This window comes from Lampris incognitus, chromosome 12 (genome assembly GCF_029633865.1).
Source record: "Lampris incognitus isolate fLamInc1 chromosome 12, fLamInc1.hap2, whole genome shotgun sequence".
Classification (NCBI taxonomy): Eukaryota; Metazoa; Chordata; class Actinopteri; order Lampriformes; family Lampridae; genus Lampris; species Lampris incognitus.
In genome coordinates, this window is record NC_079222.1 from 30,597,120 (window position 1) to 30,620,205 (window position 23,086).

Below are 23,086 nucleotides of genomic sequence, written 5' to 3' on the forward strand. Positions count from 1 at the left end.
CGGTTAAAAACTGAATTGTTTTACGAGTTTTCCAGCGAGTTGTCCAACTACGAGTCTTGCCTAGTCTGCCTCCTGCAGCGCCTCAGCTGCTCTAATGACCCCCGGCTGTTCCGGCCTCGCAGGCTTTATTAAGCAAGGGCGTTGAAGATTGGGTTATCTGCTCATCCATTGGCTACAAGAGACAATTGCACACATCAAACGGTGTGAAGTTGCGAATGACCTTGATTCTTCCCCAAATAGTGGGCGTGTTTTCCTAACCTTTCCACCAGACTGCTGGCCAGCCACTAGTTCTTAAACAACTACACCAGATCGCATTCATCATGTACGTGCAATGTCAAGCCTTCGCCCAGAGAAAATGACCAGATGGGCTTATTCACTATGTGCAGGCTGTATAATTTACCACTTCAGCGCAACCATTTTAAAATATTTAAGTCTTATTCACAATGCTAAACTGGCACGAGTGGCCCCTCTTTAGATAGGTCAGGCTACATAAAGCAACTCATACATGAGTTAAGACGGTTTGTTTTAATTCTCCATCTTGAAGGAGATGTCTTTGATATTAAAATGTATGTAACTGAAGAATCGACATCCATTTCAATCACAAACATTTACAAAATCAACGAATTTTGGAGAATGTAAATGTTGAAAATGTACTTGCTCAGCCCTGCAAACTCTGTTCACTTTTAGTTGTGTCTTTAACTATTTGTGTGTTCTGCTTTATATCTTTTTTGTTACAAAAAAAAAGAAAAAAGATAAAATTCAAATGGAGGAAAGAAAGAATGAACCACAAGATAAAGCGAAATATGTCCAGGGCAATTAAAAAAAACAAAACTTGTTGGAGTTCTTTGGATGTCAAGATGCAAAGTTATTTTGAAATTGCTGTGTTTGTTGAGTGCTTCTATTTTTTCCCTTTTTGTCTGGTGTGTTTTTTTCTTATTACTTTGTTAAATATATTCATTGTTTAGTTTATTTGTATTATTTGTGTGTGTGCATGTGTGAAATATATGCAAAGTTCAATAAAAACATTGTTAAAACTCTAAACAAAAAACATCAAAACCATTTATATCCGTTTCAGCAAAAACATCAGAGTGTTATCTTGTTGTCTTGATGCATGCTCACTAATCCAGGTAAGAAAATCAGAGAAGTTCGAATCAGTTCATCTGGATACAACGTTTACTGAGTGAAACGTTTCATCTTTCATCTAAGTGACGTCTTCAGTCTAAACTGACTGCAGGTGTTCCCACCCTTATAAACAATACAGTGCCTAACGAGCGAAACCAACGACCGGTTTCATATGCAAATATGGGCGTTAACTTTAGCTAGAGTTTCAGATGCCATGTGAACCAGAGCCCTAGAAAGAAAGAGTTACGTCAACTCCGTAGACGTCAATGGGCCAACAGAAATGGCGGATCATGGGAGCCCGGGATAGTTCCAGACTGCAGGTATCCCCACCCTTATAAACAATAGTTGAATGGGGTGGGGACACGCATAGAATATGTGTCACGTTGGAATATATCTATATCTATATATATATCTGAAAATATTGGTTAGTAGTTACCAGAAATCGCGGCTAAGCAGTTCATTTAAATGACCCGCTTCGTTTGGAACTATTCGGCGGCTACATGAACCACGTGACCCTCTCGCGTTCTGACCCCTCATTGACGCAACTCCTCTCCTTCTAGGGCTCTGATGTGAACTATTCACAGAGGATTGGGGAATAGTTGCAATCACAGCATTGTGACATGGCGACAGATGTACTCCCCATCTTTGGTTTCGGTCGTTAAGCACTGTATCGTTTATAAGGGTGGGGGTACCTGCGGTCAGTTTAGACTGAAGAGGTCACTTAGATGAAAGATGAAACGTTTTTCTCTATAAACGTTTTCTCCAGATGAACTGATTCACCCTTCTCTGATCAGACAGAGTAGTTCTCACTATGCTAAACAGACTATTTTATAGCTCTGAATAAATTTATTCTTTATAAATTTAAATTTATCAACTGGTCAGATATCATTTTTATTGCCCCATATGCATATACATTACCAGTAAATAAAGACTCATAGCAGCAACTGCATTGGGGAATTGGTAAAAACAGCATTTGGATAACATTAAAATCCCTCCACCTCCAGTGTTGCTGGTAGGTTGCTGTAAGCACTATGTACAAAACCTGTAGGAGACTTGCATAGATACTGCACAAAATAAAACATTCAAATATAATTAACATTAAAACGACTGTGCAAATGAAACTCACCCCATTTAAAATTCACCTTTCCTTTGTGTCAGTGATTACTCTGTATTTGTGAGGAACTGTTTAAACGTATAATGTGTAATTATTAAGATGCTCTTTGAGGCAAATTTGTAATTTTTGATATTGGGCTGTACAAATAAAATTGACTTGACTTGCTCTGTTTCGATCTGAAGACTAGCAAATTACTTGTCAGGTTTTTCATTAGAATAGAGAATAAAAAAACAAGACATTATATAATTTGAATTCCCTGTGAAATGTAAAAAAAAAGTCAGTAAATCTTTGAAAATGTACGATTCCTGGAACATATGAATTTATTTTTTTGTTTTTTATTGTCTTTTGTCTATCATGTCTTTCATTGTTTTATATATATATATAATTTATATGTTTGTGTTCCCTTTGTAATGTTTTCAATTGGACTTAATTAAAGTTATATCAAAAACAATTGTGACCTGAAATGGCCACAACAGCTAAACCAGAACACTCTTATGTCTTTTCCTCCCTTGAAGTTATAAAACCTCTTGTTTAGACAGGCTTCTTTTTTACTTTGTTTGGAAAAATAAGGTTAAAAGGAGGTTATGTCTAAGTCTCTAACAGAGGGTGGTCTTAATGTGTTGAGCTTTTCATCATTCAACCATATTATCAAAATTAACTGGATTAAAATATTTCCAAAAGCCCGTGATAGCATGTGGAATATCATCCCAACTTTCTGTATAGGTGGTCTTAATTTTTTTTTATTAATGTGTCCATATGCTGTAGGTAAATATCAAACTCTCCAACTTTCACAAGCAAGCACTTCTGTGTTGGTCCCTTCTATATAAACACAACTATTCTCCTTACAAATGTTTTTTATGGAACAATGTCAATGTCACGTACAGAAACAAATCGCTGTTTTTTGAAAATTGGTTTAACAATAACATTCTACTTGTAAAACAGCTATTTAACTGTGAAATGAGGATTTTCCTGTCTCCCAAAAGGGGTATATTACTGTTATTAATGCACTGTCAACTGGCATTATAAACTTATAACGTTACAATTATAACATACATGACACTGTTACTTTAACCAAGTATAACATTATTGTTTACGGAATTTCCATCTTTGACAAAAAATTCAATAACAGCTTCATCGGAAATCTCATTTACTCCAAGAACAATACCTTTTAAATATAAATGGAATACCATTACTCTCCCCTACAAATATGTGTTACCTAACAAAATCAAAGAATTTTTATTTAAAGTCATCCATATGTATTACCGTCATTTCCATTATTTGTAAATTTATTCCTAATATAGAAGACAAATGCTGTTTTTGTAATTATATGGTGGAAACTCTAGAACATGTTTTATTCAATGTGTACATGTGACAATTTTTTGGGCTGATTTTCAGTTGGATCTTAAAACAGTTTGATAAGGACATTTCACTCAGAAACATGATTTGTTATTAACATTCACCAATCCTAATTTCTCCAGCAATGAACAATATGTCATTAACTTGCTCATTATTTTAGCCAAATTATATATTCATAAAATGAAATTTTTGAAAAAGTTACCATCTTATACATAATTTAAACAAACAGATCTAAGCATATATAACTTCAAACTCTACTAGATTTATAAACCTGTAATAAGAAATTAACCAAAACAATTAATGTATGCAAACTCTTCGGGATTTGCCTGATTAAGTAAACCTCTTGTATGGGTTAATATGTTGTTGTTGTTTTTGTTTTTTGGGGTTTTTTTTTTCTTTTTCTGTTTGTACATTTCTGGCATGGAACTAATTACCCTGGTCTTTTTTCTGTTCTAATTGTCGATTTTTTTTGTCAAATTGAAATGTTAGAAAATGTTTCTCCCCGCAACCCTGGGAGCAGGATAAGCGGTTCGAGTCATATTTCTCAATAAAATAAATAAATAAATGAAATTCAAAAAGCAAGCTAAACCAGAACAGAAACAGCACAACAACAAAAAAACAACGTGAGCGCGCCCTATGGTGGCTATACCAATTAGTTCACCTTCCGCCAGCAGAAACAGCGAAAAATGTGAATGCGCCCTCTGGTGGCCACTATAATCCCAAAAAGCCCGGTGTTGATATGAAAATCATTTTCGAATATAGATGCAGGCGGCGATTAACGGGGTCCAAGCAATATTGCAGCTGACAATTTTGCAGGCGGAAATTGGCGGGAATGAGTGTGTTAGATTCGGGAGCTTTCAAGGAATCAGAGGAGAAAATAATTTCTCAGAAATTCCATACGGAGCCCGAGATATCATCCAAACCGTAAATGTGCTTATAGCAGCGCTTCCATATGTCTGATCTGTTTCATATTTGATACATGGGTTCTATGTGCCACAAAGAATTCCTGTCAAGTTTCATAAAGATCGGCAATTCACACTAGCAAATATTCGCTACTGACTGTTTGGCGGCCATTTTGGTAATCCAGCCAATCGGCACTTTAGCCAAATGGGTCCAAGTATAAGTGTACCAAATTTCAGATTTTTAACTCAAGCAGTTTTTGAGATATGGACATGTGTCAGTTGTAGCGCCACCTGTGGACGAAATGTCACAAACTTTGGCGCGCTCCCAAAGAATGTTGTGGCGACTGTGCGTGACAAGTTTTGTTAAGTTTGGACAATCACATCACTAGCTATAGGTAATAAAATCACTATGGGCAACACCTCAAATTTTGATTGCCATGTAACTTCGAAATGAAAAGGCATATCAATTTTTTAACAACTTTTTATCAGCATTGTCTGGAGATGATGCATACCAAATTTCATGCGAATCTGATGAACAGCCTCAGACTAGTTCATTTTACTTGCATTTCCGGATTTTTTTTTTAAATGGCGGGAAATTTGGCAGGCCGAAATTGGAGCGAATGGGTGCGTTAGATTCCTGAGCTTCCAATGAATTAGAGGAAAAAATAATTTCTCAAAAGTTCTAAACTGGTAGTCCGCGGTGGTGTAGCGGTCTAAGCATCGGCTTTGTGTCGACGCAGTTGCCCACTGGGAACCAGGGTTCGCGCCTCGGTCTCGTTAGATCCGACTATGGCCGGACTCGATGAAGCAGCAATCATTGGCAGCGCTGTCTTGGGGAGGGTGGCGGAGTCGGCTTGTGTTCGTCACGTGCGTCTCTGTGTGTGCGTGGGAAAAAGCAGTGGTTCGGCCTGGATTCGCCTTGTCACGGAAGTGGCGAGACGTCTCCTTGGAGACTGCCGGCCGGAGAGATGCAGTTGGCGAACGCATGCAGTACGAGGGTGGGTGTTTGAATTAAAATAGGGAGCGATTGGCCACTAAATTGGGAGAAAAAGAAAAAAATCAGAAATAAACGTATTACAAAAAAATTCCATACAGAGCCTGAGATATGACACAAAACGTAAATGCGCTTATTATGTCGTCCTGTGGATAATAATAATACCTTTAGCCGAGCGGTTAGTGATGTCGCCTTGTGGTGCAGTACACCCGTATCGAATCCCGCACCGGGCAAGAAAATAAACGGTTACAATAATAATAATAATAATAATCCTTAGAAAAACAATAGGGTTCCCGCAGCTGTCTCTGCTTGGACCCCTACTTAGCCAACCGAGAAGTGAGCGGAGATTTTATCTCACCTTCTTTGGGTCAACGCAGAGGTCTGCATCTGAGACGCGGTGACAGCCTGGCTTGAGTTCCCGTTGACAAACGCATTTCCCGGCAAGGCATTGCTCGGTGGCGACGGGGAGAGAGACGGTGTTGAGACAGATGATGTTGACGGGTTTTGACTAAGCGGGATGATATGTGGGAGGCCAGGTCAAAACGGGTTCCGACGGGCAGAGTAATAGACTTCGTGCGGAGCAGCGTTGGAGGCCATCGGTGCTGCATACTGCTGAATCTGTACGTCTTAATTCTTGTCCCTGGTGTACTTTTCGATCTTCACCTCTGGTAATCTTATCTGTTTCCTGGTGTCGGCGATAGGGAAACTCATATTTGCGGTCTGAATAGCTTTTACCCCGGGTAACTGTCCGGTGTACTCTGGTGCAGGGAAATTATACCAAATGGGAAAAAAATAATGGCCGAACTCTCCCACCTGCAGGTCAGAGGCCCTGGAGAAGAGTGTCAAGAGTAATGTGCGATGGAAGGATACCAGCAAGAGTTAAAGGGAAGGTTCACAAGATGGTTGTGAGACCACCTATGTTATATGGTTTAGAGACAGTGGCCCTGATGAACAGACAGGAGGCAGAGCTGGAGGTGGCAGAGATAAAGATGCTACGCTTTTCATTGGGAGTGACAAAGAAGGACGGGATTAGGAACTAGTATACTGCAGGGACAGCTCAGGTTGGATGGTTTGGAGACAAAGCAAGAGAGGCAATATTGAGATGGTTTGGACATGTGTGGAGGAGGATGCTGAATATGGAGCTGCCAGGGAAGAGAAAAAGAGGAAGGCCAAAAAGGAAATTTATGGATGTGGTGAGGGAGGACATGCAGGTGGCTGGTGTGAGAGAGGAATTTGCAGAGGACAGGGAGAGATGGAAATGGATGATCCACTGTGGCGACCCCTAACAGGAGCAGCCAGAACTAGTGGTAGTAGTAGTTTAATTATCCATCTTAAAAGAGATGTCTTTGATATTAAAGTTTATGTAACTGAAGAATCGGTGTAACCTACGTCTATTTCAATCACACATATTTACAAAACCAACGAATTGTGGAGAATGTAAGTTTTAAACTTTCAACATAACACAGAATGGCACTGACACTTTTTGAGCGCAAGACACAACGGTCTGAAGACAACACGTGGGCACCATGTAGACATGAGGGGGGGGGAAACTTCGAATACAACCTAGGAATAGAAGATGGGGATGCCTAAAAGTAGTGCAGCTTCCTCTATCCTTAAAATGTCAATTGCTTAAAATAATACTCGAATTCATTTTAGGTATGCTTGTGGAGTAATTTCACTGGAAACTAGCTTACCAATTCAGTATGATGCAAGACACTGTTAGTTTCAGGAAAAAAATCAATAAAAGGAAAAAAAGTCTGTATGGAATATAAAAGAATTTCATTTAATTGTTTGATGCAGAGATACAATTAACATGTGGAGCACTTGAATGAAAACATCCTAGGTATAAAATGTTTGAATAAATTACAAAATCTTCTCATATACAAAGAAGCATTACAAGGAAAATGTCACAGGAATTGTGCAAACCTGAAAAAGATGCAATAAGAAAGTACAGACAGCAATTAATGAGCATTCCTGGCACATTGAATTTTAGGTGGAATCAACTTTCCCGAGGAAATTCTGAAATGCAGTGAACTGTATTTCAGTACCGAACTGTAACTTTGGCATAGGCACTTTCAAGTCTCAGTTTTCAAATCAGTGACAACGCTGCTCCATAAAATTGGTCAACTGGGTGGACATCATGTATATGGGTGCCTCCGCACAATGAACAAATTACCCAATTTTCACACTTTGGTGTTAACATAATTGATCCCTTCGGTTTTGGGGAAAACTTTTTAATTGCAAGCAATGAAATAGACAACTTGCAGGATATGATCTCATCTCACTTCATCAGTGTGCAATTAGAGTGAAATACAGAAACTGAAAATAAGCCAAGAATACAGTTACTTAAGTAGATGTGATAACGTTCCAGTACCCCACCCAAACATTTAAACACTGAACTCACAACTAAACCACATTCAAAAATCCACCAGATTAAACCCTTTAAAAAAATAAAAGTCAAAAGCATTTATATCCATTTCAGCAAAAAGATCAGACAGCGTATTGTCTTTATGCATGCTCAATAATCCAGGTAAGAAAATCAAAGAAGGTTGAATCAGTTCGTTTATTGAGAGAAACGTTTCATCATCTAAGTCAGCGTTTCTCAAACCTCTCCTGGCGGGCCACTTGTCCTGCATGTTTTAGATCTCTCCCTGCTCCAACACAGCTGATTTAAATGATCAGTTTTGTTATTAGGCAGCTTCAGGAGCTCATAACGAGTTGATCATTTGAATCAGCTGTGTTGGAGCAGGGAGAGGTCTAAAACATGCAGGACAAGTGGTCCGCCAGGAGAGGTTTGAGAAACGCTGATCTAAGTGACCTCTTCAGTCTAAACTGACTGCAGGTGTCCCCACCCCACTCAACTATTGTTTATAAGGGTGGGGATACCTGCAGTCAGTTTAGACTGAAGACGTCACTTAGATGAGTGATGAAACGTTTCTCTTAATAAAAGTATCCAGATGAACTGATTCAACCTTCTTTGATCAGACAGAGTAGTTCTCACTATGCTAAACAGACTATTTTATAGCTCTGAAGAAATTTATTAAGATGTGCCTTTAAAAATTGCTAAATCTGAAATGCTTTCTTTGGCTGTTTGAAATAACTTGATTAACCTTTATTGCCCCATATGCATATACATTACCAGCAAATAAAGATTCATAGCAGCATTGCATTGAGGAATTAGTAAAAACGGCATTCGGATAACATTAAAATCCCTCCACCTCCAACGTTACTGGTAGGTTGTTGAAGATATTAAGCATTATGTACAAAACTTGTAGGAGACTTGCATAGATACTGCACAAAATACAACATTCAAATATATCTAACATTGAAAACACTGTGCAAACGAATTTTTCAAATATAAAACTCACCCCATTTTAAAATTCACCTTTCCTTAGTGTCAGTGACTACTCTTGTGTTTGGAAGGAACTGTTTAAATGTATAATGTGAAATTATTAAGATGCTCTGTTTAGATCGGAAGACTAGCAAATCACTTGGCAGGTTTTTCATTAGAACAGGGGATTAAAAAATACATTACAAGACATTACATTTGAACATCAGCGCAAGGCTTATTCAAAATGTGCCTTTGATTGTCAATGGAATAGATTCAGGTTTTATCACTTAAAGAAAGACAGAAACCTTGATTTTCCATTTCTAGCTTTATATAACAAATATTTGTGTTCAGAGACAAAACTATCCCATCAGGAATTTGGTGTGAATTCCACTTTGTTGTAATTATGTGTACATTCCCCTTAAATAACTCCCCTGACTGAGTGTTAGAAAGCACGTTCAGTGTTTCACACCATGGTTAAGATATGAAAATACCCTCACTTCAGAAAACTCAACACTTTGGTTTTTGTGTGACACTATGTTGCAGGCATTACTGTGTACAATGTTATACTTACGAGATTCAATTAATGATGGAAAACCTAATCAGTGGTACAGACCATGTGACATGGTGGGCCGTGTAGATGCCATCCCAAAACTAAACCAGCTGATTTCACAGATTAGTCCTCGTCTGTCTGGTTGAAGGTATATTAAACTCAGTGAAATCAGCTGTTATCTCTATGCATGCTCAGTAATTAAATGATTCAACTTCCTGTGAGCCATTGTAGTGTTGGGCTGGATTGAAATCCTGCATACACATAGCCCTCATGGCACATGACTGGACACCACAAAGTAATCATAAAAAAAAAACATATTGCCCTTTGTTGTTTAAAGCAAACAATGTTTGTCACATGAGATTCGTATTGAGAACATAACCAGGTGAAGTGGCTGCAGGATTTCCCCAGTTGCAACAGCAATTTCCTCAGTGGTGCATGTATGCCTGTACAAAACAGTAATTTCAGTGGATATATAGTCAACAGAGACCAAAATATAATGGGGCAAAATACAGTGCCTTGCAAAAGTATTCAACCCCCTTGACAGTCATCACTAATTTCTGGATTATAAGAGATACTCACACATCTGTTCCTGAACAATATTATTTTTGTGAACCCATAAGCTCTAACAGCATGTTCCCAAAGCCAAAATAAGTTATGTTTCACTTACTTTTTATTAATAAGTTAAAATTTAGAATATAGTGCTTGCATAAGTATTCAACCCCTCGTGCTCTGAAAGCTCCAAGTTTACACAAATGACAAATTATTCCGAAAACAAACTCAGGTCAACACGATTGGACATTATTAGTGTGCACCAGTAAGATATTAAAGTAACGGTCTCCTTTATAGGTATAAAAGCACTCTGTGTAAAGTTCATTAGCCAAGCGTGAACTCCATCAGAAAATAAAGACAAAGAAGCATAATACTGAAGTAAGAGACAAAGTGATTAAAATGCAGAAGGCGGGAAAGGGATACATGCCATTATTCTAGTGTTTGGATATCCCACGGAACACTGTAGGATCCATTGTCAGAAAGTGGAAGCTGTAACACACCACCCAGATGCGTTGTAGGACAGGCCGTCCCTCAAAGTTCAGTGTCCAAGCAAGATGTGGGCTGGTGAAGAAAGCCATATATGATCCTGCAATCACTTTGAAGGAGCTCTGTGTATGAGTCAACCATATCACAGTCTTTCCATAAATCTGGCCTGTATGTGAGGGTGGCAAGAAAGAAGCCGTTGCTCAAAACTATGCACAAAAGTACGCTTGGAGTTTGCTACCAAGCATGAGAGAGACCCAGTTAGGATGTGGGTAAAGGTTTTGTGGTCAGATGAGATGAACGTTGAGCTTTTTGGCCAAAACTCGGAGGTATTATGTGTGGCACAAACCTAACACTTCTCATGCCCTAAAAGACACCCTCCCTACAGTGAAGCGTGGCAGTGGCAGCATAATGCTATGGGGTTGTTTTCATCTGCAGGCTCTTGGAACCTTAATCAAATTGAGGGAAGAATGGATTGAGCTAAATACGGGGAAATATTTGAAGAAAACTTGTTGCAGTCTGCATCAAACTGCTTGGGAGAAGGTTCACCTTCCAGCAGGACAATGATTCTAAGCACAAGGCTAAAGCAACCGTGGCATGACTCAGCAACAAAAAAGGTTAACATTTGGAAGTGGCCAAGTCAAAGTCCGGACCTCAACCCCATTGAAAATCTGTGGCACAGACTGAAAATCGCAGTCCAGAGACGCCATCCCACCAACCTGCAAGACCTGTACAAATTCTGCCCAGAAGAATGTGCAAAGCTTGTACATACTTACCCCAAGAGAATCATGGCTGTTATTGCAACAAAAGAGTACTCTACAAAGTATTGACATGGGGGTTGAATACTTGAGCAAGCACGGTATTTTAGTTTTTAATGTATTAATTAAAAAGTTAGCAGAACAATGCGGATTCTGTCCTGGCTGTGGAACAACAGACCAACTCTTTACGCTTGCGGGAGTGCTGAGGGGGGCATGGGAGTTTGACCAGCCAGTCTACATGTGTTTTGTGGACTTGGAGAAGGCTTACGACCGTGTACCCCGGGGCTACAAGCCATCCAGTCCTTGTATAACCAAAGTGGGAATTGTGTCAGCATTCTTGACACAAAGTCAAACCCGTTTTCGGTGGGTGTCGGACTCCACCAAGGTTGTCCCTTTTCTCTGATTCTGTTTGTGATATTCATGGACAGGATTTCAAGATGCAGCCAAAGTGAGGAGTGTGTCCATTTTGGGAACCTCGGAATTGCATCTCTGCTCTTCGCAGATGATTTTGTTTTATTGGCTTCACCAGAACGCGACTTCCAGTGCGCACTGGGTCAGTTTGCAGCTGAGTGTGAAATGGCCAGGATGAGAGTCAGCACCTCCAAGCCTGAGACCATGGTTCAAACCCGAAAATGGTGGATTTCTCCCTGAGTTGGGGATGAGTTGTTGCCTCAAGTGAAGGAGTTCAAGTATCTCAGGGTCTTGTTCACGAGTGAGGGTAGGATGGAGCAGGAGATTGACAGGTGGATTGGTGCAGCATCAGCTGTATTGCGGACATTGTACCGGACCATTGTGGTGAAGAGGAAGCTGAGCTGGAAGGCAAAGCTCTCAATTTACCAGTCAATCTTCGTTCCAATCCTCATCTATGGTCATGAGCTTTGGGTAGTGACTGAGATGGTGAGATCACGGATACAAGCGGCTGAAATGAGTTTCCTCCGTAGGGTGTCTGGGCTCAGCCTTAGAGATAGGGTGAGGAGCTCGGACATCCAGAGGGAGTTTGGAGTAGAGCCGCTGCTCCTTCGCATTGAAAGGAGCCAGTTGAGGTGGTTTGGGCATCTGATTAGGATGCCTCCTGGGCTACGTCCTTTGGAGGTTTACCGGGCATGGCCAACAGGGAGGAGACTCCGGGGTAGACCCACTACATGTCCAATCTGGCCTAGGAACACCTTGGGATCCCCCATGAGGAGCTGGAGGGCATTGCTGGGGTGAGGGACATCTGGAGTGCCCTACTTAGCTTGCTGTCACCACGACCCGACCCCAGAGAAGTGGCTGAAGATGAATGAATGAATGAATGAATGAACGAAACATAACTTATTTTGGCTTTAGGAACATGTTGTTTGAGCTTATGGGTCCACAAAAATAATATTGTTCAGGAACAGATGTGTGAATATCTTTTATAATCCAGAAATTAGTGATGAAGCCCTGTGATGGCCTAGCGACCTGTCCAGGGTGTCTCCCCACCCGCCGTCCAATGACTGCTAAGGTAGGCTCCAACATCCCTGTGACCCTGAGAGCAGGATAAGCAGTTTGGAAATTAGTGATGACTATCAAGGAGATTGAATACTTTTGCAAGGGAATGTAGGTGAAGTAAGGTAGTCTTTCAGTTATGTCCACTGTTTAAAACAATAACAAAAAAGCTTAGCCTTGATCTAGCTCAATACAGCCATTATTAACAAGCACTCCTCGGTTGATCAACCAGAGATGACCACCCCACAGACTGACATGGGATAATCCTCAACTCAGGTGGGGTTTGGTAAATAGCTCAACTGGTTAGAAGTGAGAAGTGAATCTACTGGGCTGCCAATATGAACATGTTTATCAGTCAGATGACTCACCAGTCCGGGGTGGAGGGCCTGCTTGAAAACTTCAGGCCTGTGAAGTGGGGGCATGTAGATTGTAGGTGGGGCTCCGGGATAACTGGGAGCAGGATAGCTCTGGCTGGGAATGGGGGAAGGGGCCATGTTAAGTGGAGAAGGGCTCTGCTCATAGTATTGGCCCTCACACTCCTCATCCAGCGGCAAAGCCAGGCGCTTTCTCTTCTGCCTGCGATTGCAGAACCACACACGCACCACCTGCCACACAAAACAGAATTTTACCAACTTGTTATGGCACACATATGTATATGTATATATATTTAGTCTAATGACAAATGATATGGATCTGTTTGTGAACATGTCTTACATCTCTTTCCAGTCCAAGGTCCTCTGAGATATGGGTGATCTCCTGAGGGTTTGGCTTTGGACACTTGATAAAGTAGGCCTCCAGAGCAGATCTCACAGTGCCCTCCAAACTGGTTCTTCTCTTCCTTTTCCTTGTGTCCACGAATACCGGCTCAATCTTGTACATCTGTGAAGCCAGAGACTTGTCGGTAATGGCCACTGTCACGTTGAACGGCAGCCACGGTGTGCGAACAAGTTAAGACTTTCTTATGCTTTGTGTGGCACACTACAATGACTCTTTCTTAATATTGTTTGACCGAGTGCTTTGTCTTATTTGGAGACCCAGATTCAAAGTAATTCTCCATTTACTAAGACCCAATTCTCTCATGGCCACCAGATGGCCCTAAAGTTCACAAAATACATTGTGTGGCTAAACGCAAGCAAGCACATGTAACCAAAGTGATAAAAACTATTTGGATACAAGTAACTTGTGCATTTCAAAACAAAATCAGTGGGTGTCTTCCAAAAGCACTATAGGCAACGGACAAATGGTAAACTCACATCCTGGGGGTTTTCTGAGGTTTCAGCCTCATTCAGCCATCTCTGAAGGAGGGGTTTCAGCTTGCACATGTTCTTGAAGCTCAGCTGGAGAGCCTCAAAGCGACAGATAGTGGTCTGACTGAACATTTTCCCTGTAAAACGCACAAACACACACGTGTGTCATTGTAAAAAGCATTAAAATCTAGCAATTTGGATGTGCAGCAAAAAATGGTGATAAGTTCAGGAGTCAGACATTTTTGTTCCGTCTCAAATCGTCAAGTTCACATTGATGCACAACACTGCTGAGAAGAAACAGCCAAACCTGGGAAAATGAACCCAATTTCACCTTAACGTTGCAATAAAACAGAACTGTCCAAAACCTAAAAACAGCCATGGGTGTTCACAAAATGTGGCTTGCGCAGCAAAATCCCAGTGTGTCACATCACAGAAACGTGAGTCTTGCTTATTCTAGTGCAGCATTTGCACTCACCATAAAGGTTACCCAGGGCAAGGCCAACATCAGCTTGAGTGAATCCTAATGTGATACGTTTGCATTTCAGCTCCTTGGCAAACTGCTCCAGCTCCTCAGTCGAAAAGTTTTCCTGCAAGATGAAATAAGTGTCCTGTGATAACAGACTCAAACGGGGCACTGTAGTCCCCATGGCACATATGTGAATACACGAGGGTTTTTTTCTCTACAAATAAAAATTCAAACTTATGCATCTGTTATGTTATATAATATTAACCGACGTCTTTACTGTGGCTTTAACTTGATGTAAACCATTAGACTGCCCGTGTTGGCTTTGATCCAAGGTTATAATGGTGCGCTGTTTACTGCCGAACTGACGGCGCAGATTGGAAAATTCACAAAGTCCAGTCACGGCTTATTGCACACCAGTTTTTGTGATTTTCAATACTGGTAAAAAACGTTTTGTTGAGACCTGAAATCTATCGTTTCCCCGGCCTATCCGAGAACTACAAACAAGGTGAAGCAGCCATTGCTGCTTCTGCGCCGTCAGCTCAGCAGCAGCAGCCGCAGCTTGCTAGTGATCGCTGCACCTATACCCCAGGGGGGGCAGCTTTTACTCCCCAGTAAGGAAACACATTTCATTTTAAAAACATCAACTCGGGCAACGTCATTCTGAACTTAAGGCGCCTATTCTGATCCCGACGAGCTCTGCGCGGTTTCAGACGAAACGTTTTACAAACAAAACAAAAAAACTTTTGATACTCTACTTTCACATACTTTGCAGATCATCGCGGCGGTGCGGATAATAAAACCCTTTTCGATAATTGGCCGACGGAGAAGTGAATTGATCTTTTCTCACCTCCTCCTCGGAGTCGCTGCATCCTGCGCTCGAGGAGCCGGTGCTGCGGGCCAGCGCGGGGGTCTGCGTTTGAGACGCGGTGACAGGCTGGTTTGAGTTCCCGCTGAGAAACGCGTTTCCCGGCAGGGCGTTGCTCGGCGGCGACGGGGAGAGAGACGGGGACGAGGCAGACGATGTTGACGGGTTTTGACTAACGACCCCGGGCGGGGTGATATGTGGGAGGCCGGGCCAGAACGAGGGGTTCCAGGGGGCAGAGTAATAGACCCCGTGCGGAGCAGCGTTGGACGCCGTCGGGGCCGCATACTGCTGAACCTTTATGTCCGGATACGCGTCCCCGGTGACCTTTTCGATCTTCACCTCTGGTAATTTTATCTGTTCCCTGCTCTCGGCGATGGGGGGACTCGTAGTTGCCGCCTGGGTAGCCGCTGTTATCCCGGGGACTTGTCCGGTGTACTCTGGTGCGGCGAAATGATACCAATGTCTAGGATGGCCAAACTCTCCGACCTGCAGGTCAGAGGCCCTGTAGTCTCCGACCGGCGGGAACGGGCAAAGGGTTTGGGGCGCGGATGATGTGATCCCGCCGTACGTAGTCTTGTTGAAGAGGAGACCCGGCTCTTGCAGGACTCCGTGGGGGAGCTGAAGGCACCCCGCGCCCCCCAGGCCCTCCTGGTTCAAGACCTGGGCGTAGGGGTTGGTTCGGCTGAAGTCGTACGGCCGGCTACTGCCCTCTGAAATAGGACTCTGAGATCTCTCAGACATGGTCCAAAAGATAGTTAAAACAGTACCTGTGTATATTCAAAACATGCAGAATTTTAACCTTGTTTGGCGTTAACCCTGCTCATCCGGTGGACTTTGAGAGGAACGCACGAGCCAAACTGTGCCCGAAAATGTCTCCACGAGTTTACGGCGGCGCTCAGTCGGAGGCTCTCTCGGGGTTTCGTCCGATAGGGTTTGACTTGACGAGTCTTCCAGCGAGGTGGCCACCTACAAGTCTGGCCCGGTCTGCATGCACGCCGCCGCCTCCCGCTGCACCTCAGCTGCTCCAATGACCCCCGGCTGCTCCGGCCTCGCATGGTTTCTTAAGCAAGGGCGTTGAAGATTGGATTATCTGGTCATCCATTGGCCACAAGAGACAATTGCGCACATCTAACGGTGTGAATTTGTGAATGACCTTGATTCTTCCCCAAATAGTGGGCGTGTTTTCCTAACCTTTCCACCAGACTGCTGGCCAGCCCCTAGCTCTGCAACAACTGCACCAGATCGCATTCATCATGTACGTGCAATGTAAAGCCTTCACCCAGGGAAAATGACCAGATGGGCTTAGTCACTGTGTGCAGGCCGTATAATTTACCACTTCAGCGCAACCAATTTTAAATATTTAAGTCTTATTTACAATGCTAAACTGGCACGGGTGACCCCTCTATAGGTGGATATATACGTAATCAGGCTACATAAAACAACGCATACATGAATTATTGAGACGGTTTGTTTTAGTTACCATCTTGCGGGAGATGTCTTTGATATTAAAATGTACGCAACCGAAGAATCGGCCTACATCCATTTCAATCACAAACACGTACTAATGCGACGAATTGTGGAGAATCTAAGTTTTGTGGACATATGCGCCGTTTTATCCTGTGAGGTTTTTCCCCCCCCGAAATGTTTTGACGGGAAAAGGTCTGTGGGGGGGAAAAATGGGCATAATTAGCTCCACTTTGGATAGCAACGCTTTTGATGGCATGTAACTGAAGAAGAACAAGACGAAAGCGAGATTTATCAAGCTGAATTTAAAATCTTCTTCCTGCTCCTAACTTGGAAATGTGCACATAATTTGGGATTACAACGACCTCTTCTGAGTTGGGACTCCTACCAGTGATCAATACGCCCTGAGAACGAACGGCCTGCGTCAACCGATCAGTGAGAACTTTTATTTGTAAATGTATCACGCCCCACCAAAAACAAACCCACGATAGAGAAATAAAATAGACAAAAGAAAAACAGAACAAACATGTACTCGAAAAATGTCTACACGTTGTTGGACTTTGACTCACTAATTCGGCTATACTTTGAGTTTAGCAGGCCTACTCTCCAAAAAAAAAAAAAGAAAGAAAGAAAGAAAGAGAAAAGAAACTGGCGACAAGACAGTGGAAATGCTTGAAACAGTCCACAGCATTCAGGTAAACCTCTGCCATTCACCCTTGATCGGTGCCTATTCAAAGGAGTCGATGGCCGCCGCTCAGATACAGATGCGCTCCCCCAGTGCGAGTCGTTGGCTGCAGATTGCGGCAGGAAGACGCACTGCGGGGAGGGAGGGGGGGAGCCATTGTACGACTTTGCCCCGGGGCACCCCACGGATTTCAGACCCCGAGTTGCGATGGTCGACCATTAGCCCCTTTTCAGATTGAAACAATAAGTCTCAACCCTTTGATTCCGCCCCACACCCTCCCCTTTCACTGGAACAGACACATGAAGTTTCCACTCTGGTTGAGCCGAGGAGGGACGCGTCTGATTAGGTCTTACCTGCAGGATGGGAGGGGTAACAGGCCATGCTGGGGGTCCGAACAAACACAATGTGTCCTACAACATCCACACTGGTCTAATATGACCAACGCCAAGGTCCAGAATCACACGGGCTGCGATACAGTAATGCCAATGCAACGATAATTGTCAGTTTTTTCATCATTTGTTTATTTAATGTTTAAATCATTTACAGGATGACTAAACGACTCACTGTAAAAACATGGCGACCGGGCTGATATAGCCGACAAATATTAAGGTTGAGAAACTGCAGCCAACATTTGCTATCCTGCGTCTTCAGAGAAGGTTGAATCAGTTCATCTGAACTGATCCTATATATACTGATTCAACCCTCTTTGATTTTCTTACCTGGATTATTGACCATGCATCAAGATATCCCACATCTTCTCTCCTTATGTGTACTTACTGTAGGGTGTGGCATGATGCTTTTCTCCGGGTTTCATCCAAATCAGGTCATTGTCAGGACCATTGTACATGATTTCTTTCTATTCTCTGAGATACTAATCAGAGTGTAGGAGTAGGGGACCTTGACGAGACCACTGGAACCTGTCAATGGCTTAAAAGACATCAAACCCCAACCAACCAGGCATTGTCCTGGGCCATGGACTTGGGAGAGGGATTGTCATGCAAAAGACAAAACAGCAAGAGAGATAGTGGACTTAGGCAGGGCTTCACAGAGTCAGGCCCATTGTACACCATAACCAGGGGACAGGAGAGCGCTGGGCTCTCCGGGAGTCCAAAGGAGGGGGATGGGGGCCAGGGTGGAGGTCTGAATAGCCTGGTACAGTGAGGAGGAGATGGGTGAGGGGGCATCCACGGATTTAGCTGAAAAGCCAACAGATGTCTCAGATCTTGTCTTTAGTTCTTTAAAGTGGCCTCTTCAAGACACCTCTGAGATCTTCTTTCTGCCTTTAAGGGAGGCCCAGTTAGGTTCATCGCAAGGAGGAGAAAGTGTGAGACAAAAGAAAGTCCATTGATACGATGACAGTGTAGACATATGGACCATAATCTTCACCTTGTTTTATGAGAAACCCCATCTATAACTTGCACTTGGTAAATCAAACTAATTTTTTTAAAATAATAAATGAATTCGATATTTAACAGACCAATGAGATTTATCAAAGTCAATACAGATAAACTGACGGCAAGTTGCAGTTTAATTATTTCAACTTGTTCAAATTCACCACAATCAATGAAATGGTAATGGTTATTGTGATGTTAAAGGCTTCTGTCGTAATTGTAAGGCTGTGTATTTGTCGACATATAATTAAGCTAATGACTTCATCTGATGGGTATTATTGGAATTTGGTGTGTCTGGTTTTTTTGCTCATCCCATGATTTCCTTATTCCACCTTTCTATTTTCATGGTCATAAAGGCAATTACTGTAAGTGCACAAGTGAAATTAAGATTGTTAATTTGTTGCAAACTTCAGGCTGTGACTAACTTCTACATATTTTTAAAGTAGAAACTATATCAACACATGAAAGTGACCAAAGTGGTCGGTTATTTTAGGAGACATACGGACGTATTCAACATTCTTAAATGCTATGTTCTTCTGGTAATCTCTTCTAGTGGATGATGTTTAAATAATGGTCAAACACCTTTTCACCACCTTCCCAGTACTTTCAGCTAGCCCACAAAGTTTCTCTGCAACACTTATCATTACTGTAGCTGCATTTTTGGACGCATGAGGATTTCATAAAGAAAAAGACTGGACCCAAGTGAGACCAGGTGATGAGGGTGATTTGGTCTGAGCAGTGGTCCCTTCCATAAGATCCATGGAGATGAGACCTTGGCAATAGTCAGGCAATGTGTGCACACAAAACTAGCACCCACTTTGGCAGCAGGGCAACCTCGTGGATAGGAAGGCCTCCACATTTGAGATGTAACACGTTTGACCCCCACCAACACACTGATACACTGATCCCTATTCACTCAGCCCTTCTGCTACCATCTCATAAATTATAAGATCCTTCATGTCTGCGGGGGCCTAATCCACCATTGCCAGAAACGTGCTGATGGAGCAAATCTTAAGCTGAAATATTACAATCCTTGCCCATGTACCACCAAAACACAAAAATAAAGGGTTTTGTGTTTTAAAGGTGTGAATCAAAATATTATTACTATGTAATCAAATGTCTGTTTTAAGGCTTCAGTCCGAGATGGAAACAAAACTTGACCGGAAAAAATGAATAAATGAATTCTTAGCCAACGAATTATACTCAGAGCCTGTTTTTACAAATTGTACCCATTTGTAAGATTATTTGATAACAATAACCCTCCAGTCTAAATACCTCCCCTCCTGCTGAGGAGCACAATCTACCCCCACAAACAAGTCTGATGGCTTTTTGATTTTCTTCCTGACGGCCAAGCCTTTTGACACCTACTTTCACAGATCCTCCACCCAAATCAGATCTTCATCTGCTGGCCAATGGCTGCCTTCCTTCCACCGTCCACCAGCACAATAGGCTTTAATGTCCTTTGGCATGCAGCTCAATGAGGACAGTTAGAAGGCTGACCCATCCCCTTCCATTCACATGAGGACGCACAAACATGTTCTCCCCCAAACACACACACACACACACACACACACACACACACACACACACACACACACACACACACACACACACACACACACACACACACACACACACACACACACACACACACACACACTTTTTGGGTGTAGTTATAACCTTTCCTGAAGGTAAAATGAGGTCAAACAGGATCATTCTTTGGTCCAAAACCATACAAAAGGAAAAGAAAAACTTGACACAGTAAAACCTGACAATTACTGCTGTGAGGTAGTAGGCTCCACAGGCTGTATGGGAAAAGATACACTGAGAAAAGGAATGTGTTAAGGAATGTGCCAGGACCGCAGTATTTGACACTAAAAAATCCTTCCCCTTTTCTATAAAATACCAAAGGAGATAAATACCCTTGACTTGTTTTGAGGAGGAAAATTACAACAAGTATTATCATAGTCTGACTTAATCCAGCCACTGAGAGTGCAGAAGCCAGTGCCTTCTTAGTGTTGGTCCCAAGCCCGGATAAATGGGGAGGGTTGCGTCAGGAAGGGCATCCAGCGTAAAACCTTTGCCAAACCAAATATGTGGATCTTAAATCAGATTTCCATACCGGATCGGTCAAGGCCCAGGTTACCAACGACCACCACAGATACTGTTGGCCAGCAGGGTACTAGTGGATACTATGCTACTGCTGGGCAAAGGGGAAGAAGAGGGGGACGGCATGTCCAGAAGCAGCTGGAGAGAAGGAAGGGTAGGACTGTGGAGGTGAGAGTTGGAACTTTGAATGTTGGCACTATGATTGGTAAAGGGAGAGAGCTGGCTGATATGACGGAGAGAAGGAAGGTAGATACACTGTGTGTGCAAGAGACCAAGTGGAAGGGGAGTAAGGCCAGGAGCATCAAAGGTGGGTTCAAACTCTTCTACCATGGTGCGAATGGGAGGAGAAATGGGGTAGGGGTAATTCTGAAGGAAGAGTATGTCAAGACTGTGTTAGAGGTGATGACGTGCGGTCAGGATAGGCAGTGCATACCCTGTGATATTTTAATCAAATTAATCATTCAACAAATTCGTAACAACAGATCAAAATCTCACTCTAGTTACAAGTATGCTGTGTTATAACATTCATTCAGTCATTCATTCATCATCAGCCACTTCTCCGGGGTCGGGTCGCGGTGGCAGCAAGCTAAGTAGGGCATTCCAGACATCCTTGTCCCCAGCAATGCCCTCCAGCTCCTCCTGGGGGATCCCAAGGCATTCCCAGGCCAGATTGGACATGTAGTCCCTCCAGCGAGTTCTGGGTCTACCCTGGGGTCTCCACCCAGTTGGCCATGCCTGGTAAACCTTCAAAGGAAGGCACCTAGGAGGCATCCCAATCAGATGCCCAAACCACCTCAACTGGCTCCTTTCAATGGGAAGGAGCAGCGGCTCTACTCCAAGCTCCCTCCGTATGTCCAAGCTCCTAACTCTATCTCTAAGGCTGAGCCCAAACACCCTACAGAGGAAACTCATTTCAGCCACTTGTATACGCGATCTCACCCTTTCAGTCACTACCCAAAGCTCATGACCATAAGTGAGGGTTGGAATAAAGACTGACTGGTAAATTGATAGCTTTGCCTTCCAGCTCTGCTCCTTCTTCACCACAATGGTCCAGTACAACGTCCGCATTACTGCTGATGCTGCACCCATCCACCGGTCAATCTCCCGCTCCATCCTACCCTCACTCGTGAAGAGTCCTTGAACTCCTTCACTTGAGGCAACAAGTGCGCGCTGCAGGTCTCGTTCTGATGAAGCCAACATACAACAAAACCACATCATCTGCAAAGAGCAGATATGCAGTTCTGGGGTTCCCAAAATGGACACACTCCTCACCTTGGTTGCGCCTTGAAATCCTTTCCATGAATATCACAAACAGAATCGGAGACAAGGGACAACATTGGCGGGGTCCGACACCCACTGAAAACGGGTTTGACTTTGTGTTGAGAACGCGGACACAGCTCTCCCTTTGGTTATACAAGGACCGGATGGCTTGTAGTAACTGCCCCGGTACCCCATATTCCCACAGTAACCCCCACAGAGTGGCCCAGGGTACACGGTCGTAAGCCTTCTCCACGTCCACAAAAAGCATCCAGACTGGCTGGTCAAACTCCCATGCCCCCCTCAGCACTTCCGCAAGGGTAAAGAGTTGGTCCGTTGTTCCACAGCCAGGACAGAATCCGTCATATAACATATCATAACAAATGTTTAATAATATTTTTATGTTCTTGTCCTTTTTAAGTCCTTGAACTTCCAAGAGTGGAACACCCTATAGCGCGCAAGCTCGCCTACTTTTTCAGTTGCAAGGGTAGGCTCTGCTTTTTACAGGATTGCCTTTAACGTTGTGAATTTCAGAGTTGCGCACGCGTATTATGTAGGTTAAGGCGAAATCAGCGCATGAGGAAAGGCACTGGTAATGCCAGCCAGTAAGAGCCGTCAAAGTCCTGTCAATCCATGTCATGGAGGGATCCGTGGAAAAAGACAGGCGAATGGACTGCATCTCAAAGTGAAGGTAAGCCACTGATTTGGCGATTTTATGCTCGTGGCAGTGTTAAATTAAAGTAATTTGTAAACGTGTTTTTCATGTAGTGCGGCTGTGTTGGACAAGTTAACGCATGGATATATTTTTAATTTGATTTTATTCTCTAAATTTTGACTTTTTTATAGGATGCTGCCCTGCATCAGAAAACCATTGCTGAAACGCCTTCCCTATCAGCCGCACACACTTGTTCTTTCACATCCTTATTAATAGTTCCTTATACAATCATTTTGTAGATATGTTTTAATTCAAGTTTCA

The 23,086-nt window shown here is 42.8% G+C and overlaps 1 protein-coding gene across 1 annotated transcript; it reads right to left on the minus strand.

The window, feature by feature from the left end:
• Window positions 1–91: 91 nt before the first annotated feature.
• Window positions 92–15,945, minus strand: pou5f3 (POU domain, class 5, transcription factor 3). The gene is made up of 7 exons (XM_056290451.1): window positions 15,187–15,945; window positions 14,349–14,460; window positions 13,880–14,010; window positions 13,341–13,505; window positions 12,953–13,231; window positions 5,847–5,996; window positions 92–172 (listed from the first exon to the last, which is right to left on the minus strand). Exons 1-7 carry the CDS (start codon window positions 15,943–15,945, stop codon window positions 92–94), a joined length of 1,677 nt encoding a protein of 558 aa, XP_056146426.1.
• Window positions 15,946–23,086: the final 7,141 nt, after the last annotated feature.

Coding starts and splice junctions, on each gene's coding strand:
- pou5f3 (XM_056290451.1), bottom strand. CDS start 15,945: ATGTCTGAGAGATCTCAGAGTCCTATTTCAGAGGGCAGTAGCCGGCCG. Junction 14,461..15,186: donor GCAGCGACTCCGAGGAGGAG/GTGAGAAAAGAT, acceptor TTCATCTTGCAG/GAAAACTTTTCGACTGAGGA. Junction 5,997..12,952: donor ATGTTCATATTGGCAGCCCA/GTAGATTCACTT, acceptor CATCCCGCTTAG/TCAAAACCCGTCAACATCAT.